At 44.8% G+C, this 8,916-nt stretch overlaps 1 protein-coding gene across 1 annotated transcript in view; it reads right to left on the minus strand.

Annotated features, from left to right (window-relative positions):
• The window catches only part of RBL1 (RB transcriptional corepressor like 1), an 87,824-nt gene extending 82,551 nt beyond the window's left edge, over window positions 1–5,273 (minus strand). Inside the window, exon 1 of the mRNA XM_021708372.1 lies at window positions 5,136–5,273. Within this exon, the coding sequence (XP_021564047.1) occupies window positions 5,136–5,188 (53 nt within the window). The 5' untranslated portion in view covers window positions 5,189–5,273. The remainder of the gene's footprint in view (window positions 1–5,135) is intronic.
• Between the last annotated feature and the right edge of the window lie 3,643 nt (window positions 5,274–8,916).

Genomic DNA, 8,916 nt, shown 5'->3' on the forward strand with positions numbered 1-8,916 from the left:
AGGCTGCGGTGGCCGGGAGCGGCCACTGCACTCCAGTCTGGGCATCAGAGTGAGACTCCAACTCAAAAAAAAAAAAAAGATGAAAATCAGCAGGGCATGGTGACTCACACCTGCAATCCCAGCACTTTGGGAGGTTGAGGCAAGAGGATTACCTGAGCCCACAGGTTTAAGACCAGCCTGGGCAGCATGGTGAGACCTTGCCTCTATGATAAATAAAAAAAAACTAGCCCGGCATGGTGACGTGTGCCTGTAGTTCCAGCTACTTGGAAGGCTAAGTTGGAAGCATTGCCTGATTCCAGCAGGTCAGGGCTATGGTGGCTGTGTGACTCTGACTCAAAAAAACAAACAAAAAAATAAAACAGAGACATACTTATATCTGTGTGTAGCTACATGTAATATAGCATGAACTTAAGAGACTTTGCCCTTTACTAGGCATATTACCTCTGGGAAGTAACTGGACCTCTCAGTGACATAGTTTCCTCATCTATAAAATGAGACATTTCATGGGATATACTGTAAGGATTAAACAAATAAAGATATGCAATACATTTAGTATCTATGAGGGTACCTGGCACATAGATTAAGTACTCAGTAAAGATTGCTATTTTAACATATGTATCTATAATAATTATTATTATTATATTAATGTAATAATCATAACTATAATTGTAATTATTATTTTGAATCAAAGTCTCATTCTGTTGCCCAGGCTGGAGTGCAGTAGCATGCTCACCACTACTGCAGCTTCGACATGCTGGGCTCAGGCAACCCTTCCACCTCAGCCTTCCAAGCAGCTGAAGCTATGGGCACGCACCACCACCCCCAGCTAATTTTTTGATTCATTATAGAAACAAGGTCTTGCCAAGTTGTCCCAGGCTGATCTCGAACTCCTGGGCTCAAGGCAATCCTCTCACCTCTGCCTCCCAGTGTGCTGAGATTACAGGCATGGGCCACTGCGCCCAGTCTGAATTTTTTATCTAAGCATGTACAGCTCTAAATTTTGTTAAAGTTATAATTATTATTTGTTAAGTTTCCCCAACATTTTATTAGAAAGATTTTTTTTTTTTTGAGTTGGAGTCTCACTCTGTCGCCCAGACTGGAGTGCAGTGGCCACTCCCGGCCACCGCAGCCTCGACCTGCTGGGCTCCAGTGATCCTTCCGCCTCAGCCTTCAGGTTGCCGGAATTACAGGTGCACGCTACCACGCCCGGCTGATTTTTTTTTTTTTTTGATTTATTGTAGAGATGAGGTCTCGCCTGCCCAGGTGGGTCTCGAACCTGCAGGCTCAGGTAATCCACTCACCTCAGCCTCCCAAAGGCGCGGGATTACAGGCTGAGCCACTGAGCCCGGCTTAGAAAGATTTTAAAAATCACATGGGTAGTGATGAGAAACACTGACAGAAAAAGATGAGATTGTTTTATGCCAAAATTGATACTGTTCTGCTTAATTAAAACAATTACTTTTGCCGGGCTCGGTGGCTCAGCCTGTAATCCCGCGCCTTTGGGAGGCTGAGGTGAGTGAATTGCCTGAGCCCGCGGGTTCGAGACCCGCCTGGGCAGCGAGACCTCATCTCTACAATAAATCAAAAAATCAGCTGGGTGTGGTGGTACATGTCTGTAATTCCGGCTACTCGGAAGGCTGAGGCGGAAGGATCGCTGGAGCCCAGCAGGCCGAGGCTGCGGTGGCCGGGAGCAGCCACTGCATTCCAGTCTGGGTGACAGTGAGACTCCAACTCAAAAAAAAAAAAAAAAAAACCCAAAAAAAACAAAAAAAAACAATTACTTTTAACCCCATTAATTTTCATTTTATCATCAATAACAAAAATTGATATCTCAAATCCTTTTTATTCATCTTGACATTATTTACTTTCTAATCACCGAACCAAAATTGTTCTGAGAATTTTTTTAAATTTAGCATCAACTGAAACCTATTTATCATCCCTGGACAGGGCTTTAACCTTTGCTCCTCTTCTACCCTGGAAGCCCAAGGATAGCAAATAGACAATGACCTCAAATAGTTTTGTCCCAGAAACAGAGAACATTAGTACTTATTTAAACTGGATCACTACATTTCTTTTGTTTCCAATCCAGTCAAATAATTATATATGGTAGATACTATAGTAAGTAAAAGATATATCTGAAGCCCACAGAGTAGCTGCATGGGAAAAAAAACAGTACAGAAATAGGACAACAACTTGACCACATGAGCAAAATTAACATCACCAATGAGAGACAGATGGATAACATATCATCAAATGTGATATCCTGAGGCCACAAAATCACTTGCATAGTTTTCCTTGTTAGGGAATGTATAACCTGCATCTAATTATAAGGAAATGGCAGACAAATCCAAAATGAAAAACAATCTATTAAAAAGGGGGACTAGGCCAGGTTCGGTGGCTCAGCCTCTAATCCTAGCACTTTGGGGGGCTGAGGCGAGTGGATTGTCTGAGCCCGCGGGTTCGAGACCCACCCGGGCAACTTGGCAAGACCTAGTCTCTACAATAAATCAAAAATTAGCCAGGAATGGTAGCACGTGCCTGTAGTTCTGGCTACTTGGAAGGCTGACATGGAAGGATTGCTGGAGCCCAGCAGGTTGACAAGGCGGTGGCCGGGAGAGTGCTGCTGCACTCCAGTCTGGGCGACAGAGTGAGACGCCAACTCAAAAAAAAGAGGGGGGGACTAGGTGGTTGTAGATTATATTCTACAAAAATGTTGATGTCAACATTATAAAAGACATAGAAAGGCTGTGGAAGTGTTCCTGATTAAAGAAGAATATAAATAGACATAGGCAAAGGTAATACCTGTTCCTAGACTGGAAACTATCTGAAGGGAAAAAATGTTATAAAGAACATTATTGAATACTACAAAACTAGAGTAGAGATAGCAGGTTAGGTAAAATTACTTTACCAATGTTAATTTTACTGAAGTTGGCAACTGTATGAGGGGTGACTCCAAAAAAAATGGAATTATTTTTTGGAGGGTGGGCCCCTTGTGGTATAGGCTTCCTCTGCTATATAAGTGTTCTAGGAACCCATCAGCATCAGTGCACCAGCTGGTATTGTTGTGAAAGGTTGCATTCGACTTCAATGAATTTTTTTTTGAGATTCTTTCAACACATTTGCCCATTTCATGATGGGTTATTTACATGAACAACCTGCCCACACCGTGCTGAGTGTTGAGCAGTTTTTGACCAATAACAGCATGACCCCTGTGTCTCAGTCTAAGTATTCATCCAATCTTGCCCGTCCAGAGAAACTTTTTTTTGTTTCCCCAGATTAAAAAAGTCATCAATGGGAAATGTTTTGCTGATGTAGAAGAAGTGAAACAAAAAACAGCAGAAGCACTAAAAGGCATCAAAATTGATGAGTTCAAAAACTCTTGAGCAGTGGAAAAAGCACCTCAATAGATGTATTGAATCAAACAGAGTACTTTGACTGAAGTTCAAACATGTAAGAATAAATATATAAATTTTTTTTTTTTTTTTTTTTGAGTTGGAGTCTCACTCTGTCACCCAGACTGAAGTGCAGTGGCTGCTCCCGGCCACTGTAGCCTCGACCTGCTGGGTTTCAGTGATCCTTCCGCCTCAGCCTTCCAAGTAGCTGGAACTACAGGCGTGCGCTACCACGCCCGGCTAGTTTTTGATTTATAGTGGAGATGAGGTCTCGCCAAGTTGCCCAGGCGGGTCTCAAACCCACGGGCTCAGACAATCCACTTACCTCGGCCTCCCAAAGTGCTGGGATTACAGGCTGAGCCACCGAGCCCGGCCTATATAATTTCTTATAAATAAATTCTGGGCTTTTTGGGTTCCCCTCATACTATGGTTTTGAAATATTTTAAATTTATTTTTGTTTTGTTTTAGAGTCAGGGTTTCATTCTGTTGCCCAGGCTGGGGTGCAGTGGTACGATCACACTTCACTGCAGCCTTGACCTCCTGGGCTCAAGATCGCCTTCTGCCTCAGCATCCTGAGTATCTGAGTATCTAAGTGCATGCCAGTATGCCTGGCTAATTTTTTTTTTGTGGAGATAAGGTCTCACGATGTTGTCCAGGCTGGTCTTGAACTCCAAGGCTCAAGCAGTCCTCCTGCCTTGAACTCCCAAGTGCTGGGATTACAGACAAGACCACCGTGCCAGGCCTATTTTTATTTTTTGAGTCAGGGTCTCACTTCTGTTGCCCAGGCTGGAGTGCAGTGGCATGAGCATGGCTCACTGCAGCCTGGACCTCCTGGGCTCAGGCAATCCTTTAGCCTCAGCCTCCCAAGTAGAGGTCACAAACTCCTGGCCTCAAACGATCCTCCTACCCTGGCCTCCCAAAGTGCGGGATTACAAGTATGAGCTACCACACCCAGCCTGTAGTAGTTATTTAAGGAAATTTAAACTGAAGCATTTAGAGGTAAAGGGCTATAAATGTAGGCTACTTGCTTTGAAATGGTTGAGGAAAAATAAAAGTATTATTTAAGAGAAAAATATGGCCGGGTTCGGTGGCTTAGCCTGTAATCCCAGATCTCTGGGAGGCCGAGGTGAGTGGATTGCCTGAGCCCGTGGGTTCGAAACCCACCTGGGCAACTTGGTGAGACCTCATCTCTACAATAAATCAAAAAACTAGCTGGGCATGGTAGCGTGCGCCTATAGTTCCAGCTACTTGGAAGGCTGAGGTGGAAGGATCGCCAGAACCCAGCAGGTCGAGGCTGCGGTGGCTGGGAGTGGCCACTGCACTCCAGTCTGGGTGACAGAGTGAGACTCCAACTCAAAAAAAAAAAAAGAGAAAAATATGTATATATTTTAAAAAGAAAGACCAAATAAGAAAGCAAATGGGGTAAAATGTCAATAAGAAGTGAATCTGAGTCACCAGTATATTGGGATTTTTTTGTTCTTTTTTATTTTTGCACCTTTTCTGTAAGCCTGAAATTTGTTCCAAATTAAAAATAATTTTTAAAAAGCATAGCTAAAAAAGATGTAGCACAGAGACCTCTGGTTGAAGACAGAATTTGAGGAAGAAAAGCTGAGGAGGAACTGGGAAAGAATATCTGTTATAATAAACTTAGAAGTAAATGAAGTCAAATGATTCAAAATATGGAGAAATTCAATTCTAAAAATTTGGGCTTATAAAAAAATTTGAAAAATCAAAGTGCTTTACCTTAATTTGGCTGAACGTAGTATTCTCGTAAGTGAAACACAGTTTCCTTCCATGATACCCTTTCCAACTGTGGGAATAATACTTTTGCGGCATGCGACATATAATGAACATGCCAACCAGTGTATAACTTCTCCCTGTGAGGCAAAAGACAAATAGTAAAACTGATATGTTATTATTATTTTTTAAAGACGTGGGGTACAATTCAGGGTTAGGTAAATAAAAGTTCATTATGCAGGTACCCTTGTTGATGAGGCCTGCCCATCCCTCCCTTGGCATTTCCCACTACTGCCAATCCCTTTCTAGTAGTATTATGATAATTGTTCAAGGTCCGCTGATGAGTGAGAACATATGGTACTCTGTTCTTTGTTTCTGTGGTCGATCCCTGAGTGTGACAGACTCTACATCCATCCAAGTAGCTACAAAGTCCATGCTTGTCCTTCTTTATGGCTGCATGATGTTCCATTATGTATAGGTGCCACATTTTTTTAATCCAGTTCAGCTTCAATGGGGAGCATGGTTGGTTCCATGTTTTTGCTATTGTGAATAGAGCTGTAACAAACATACATGTGCAGGTATCTTTTTTGTAGAATGATTTGAGTTCCTCTGGGTAAATATATTATTAAGTTAAAAATGCTTGAATTCTAGAAGCAAGATTTTAGAATTATCTAGTCTCAACTTTCCTCCTATAGATAAAGGGCCAGAGAAGTGAAAATATTTGTCCAGGATCACAAAGCTGTTAGCTGCAGCAATGGGAATAAAACTTCCTGCTTTTAGTCCTGTGTTCTTACAACTATAACATGCTAAATCAATCTACATCCCAAATCTAACATGGTCATGTGTTGCATAACAACGTTTCTTTTTTTTTTTTCCTGAGTTGGAGTCTCACTCTGTCGCCCAGACTGGAGTGCAGTGGCCGCTCCCGGCCACCGCAGCCCCGACCTGCTGGGCTCCGGCGATCCTTCCACCTCAGCCTTCCAAGTAGCCAGAATTATAGGCATGCGCTCCCATGCCCGGATGATTTTTTGATTTATTGTAGAGATGAGGTCTCGCTGCTCAGGCGGATCTCAAACCCGCGGGCTCAGGCAATCCACTCACCTCAGCCTCCCAAAGGCACGGGATTACAGGCTGAGCCACCGAGCCCGGCTTAATTTTTACTTTTTTATAGAGCTGAGATCTCACTATGTTGAACAGGCTGGTCTCCAATTCCTGGCAAGCCTCTGGGATTACAGGTGTGCACCACGATGCTGAGCTCCACTTTAGTTTTATGCTTCTTTTTAATCAGTTTGGTAGAGAAAAGAAAGAATAGAATACAAAGTTAGCAAGGGAGTCACACATAAAAAATCAATACCTATCTTGCACAACAAAAAGGAAATTGTCATTTCTGCTTCAAGCTACTGGTCTGAAGCGCTTCTATATAGCCTTAGTCTCCCAACGTGCTGGGAAGACTGTCATTTTTTTTTTCTTTTGAGTCGGAGTCTCACTCTGTCGCCCAGGCTGGAGTGCAGTGGCACACATGCTCATGGCCACCGCAGCCTCAACCTGCTGGGCTCAAGCAATCTTTCCACCTTAGCCTTCCAAGTAGCTAGAACTATAGGCACATGCCACCAAACTAGCTAATTTTTTAACTTCTTATAGAGATGAGGTCTTGCCAAATTGCCCAGGCTAGTCTAGAATCCCTGAGTTCAGGTAATCCTCTTGCCTCCGTCTCCCAAAGTACTGGGTTACAGGTGTCAGCCACTATGTCTAGCAAGACCGTCATTTTTATGAGGCAAAAATCTGGGAAATCATTTAACCTCAAAAACATGTCATCTTTTTTTTCATCACAAAAACTGTCAAAACATGCCACTTTTAAGATAAAGACATAGCCAGCCTGCAATCACGTGCTTTGGTGGCTCAGCCTGCAATCACGTGCTTTGGGAGGCTGAGGTGAGTGGATTGCCTCAGCCTGCGGGTTCGAGACCCGCCTGGGCAACTTGGCAAGACCTCATCTCTACAATAAATCAAAAAATCAGCAGGGCATGGTAGCGCATGCCTGTAATTCCGGCTACTCGGAGGCTGAGGAGGAAGGATCACCGGAGCCCAGCAGGTCGAGGCTGCGGTGGCCGGGAGCGGCCACTGCACTCCAGTCTGGGTGACAGAGTGAAACTCCAACTCAAAACAATAAAATAAAATATTTTTTATTATTTATTCTAGTTCCCGGGCTTTGGTGCTAGGCCTCAAAAATACAAAAATGGGCTGGGCTTAGGCTCAAGACCAGCCCGGACAACTTGGCCAGACTTCGTCCCTACAATAAAAAAATCAAAAATTAGCCGGGCATTGTAGCACATGCCTGTAGCTTTGGCTACTTGAAAGGCTGAGGCAGAAGGATCATTGGAGCCCAGCAGGTCAACGCTGGGGTGGCCGTGAGGGTGCCACTGCACTCCAGCCTGGGCGACGGAGTGAGATGCCAAATCAAAAGAAAGAAAGAAAGAAATGGTGTCTGATCTCATGGAACTCCAAGTCTAGAGGTAAGGAGAGGAGCAGATACTGTCATCTACAATTGGTGATACATGTAAACTATAAGAACTGAAGATAAAACGTAGTGGGAAACAGTGTGGTAAGTAAATGGTTTTTACTGGAGGTCAAGGAAGACTTTGCAGAAGGAGATTTAAAGTGGGTGAATCACATGAAAATGTAAGGAGTCTGTCAAGTGGGTTAGACAGGGGTAGGGACTGGGGAGAGGGTCCTTAAGAGTCAGCTGAGATATAGGAAAACACCTACTCCAAGTGCCTTTCATCAGAAATTGGAAGGAAAAACTGTGGGGAGAATGGAGGCGGGGGAAGGAACTCTTGCAGAATCTGTTTGCACATCTGACCTTCCTGATCAGCTCACCTCACTGGAGATTTAGCTTGTCAATCTTCCCTGGAGTTGGGGCAAGGAAAAAGGCTGAGAAAATTGCATTGAGGAAGCACACAGCTGGCAACAAGTGTGTCATTCAGGAACCTGAAGGCCATTCACCCATAATCTCCCTTCCTTCCTCTCTTTTTGAGTTGGGGTGTTGCTCTGTCACCCTGGTTGGAGTGCAGTGATAGGATCAGAGACCACTGTAGCCTCGACCTCCTGGGCTCAGGCAATCCTCCTGCCCCGGCCACACCCAGCTAATTTTTTATCATGATCTCTCACTTTCTTTTTCCCTCACCTTTCCAGTCATCTCACCCATGGATGCAGTTGGCTGTCCTTTATCCAGTCCATCCAGACCTACCCTGAAGACACACAGGTCTTTTTCAGGTACTTTTCTCTGGTATACAGACGCACATGCAATCAACTCCACATTCCCAATTTTGCCTTTGAACCCAGCAATTCACTACTTCATGGGGCAGTGAGTCAGTGGGGCACCGTGTGTGTGTGTGGACACCCTGTGGGGACACCTGTGTGTGGATCACCCCGTGTGGGGCGCACCTCTGTGTCCCCCTTTTGGCACCTAAAGCCTCTGGCCATGAGGCCCCCGAGATACCTCGGAACACATCCCATCACAATGCTGTCTCTCCACCAGGCTTATGCCCGCCTGGGTTTCTTGAGTGACCCGGGGCAGGATGATGCTCCGAACCCCGGTACCACTGGAAGGCAGGTAGGACACTCACGGCCACGCAGTGGTCACAGGCCGCGGATGACCGAGCAAGAATGAAGAGGGAAACTCGGATGACAGCGACACGCGCTGAATTCTGAGTCAGCCCAGCTGAGCCTCAGGACGACGGACAGAAGGGCGGGCTGCGGGAGCAGCGGGGCGTCGGCCTGGCCCCCG

Source organism: Carlito syrichta, unplaced genomic scaffold, assembly GCF_000164805.1.
Source record: "Carlito syrichta isolate Samal-C Ts95f unplaced genomic scaffold, Tarsius_syrichta-2.0.1 Scaffold135908, whole genome shotgun sequence".
Lineage (NCBI taxonomy): Eukaryota > Metazoa > Chordata > Mammalia > Primates > Tarsiidae > Carlito > Carlito syrichta.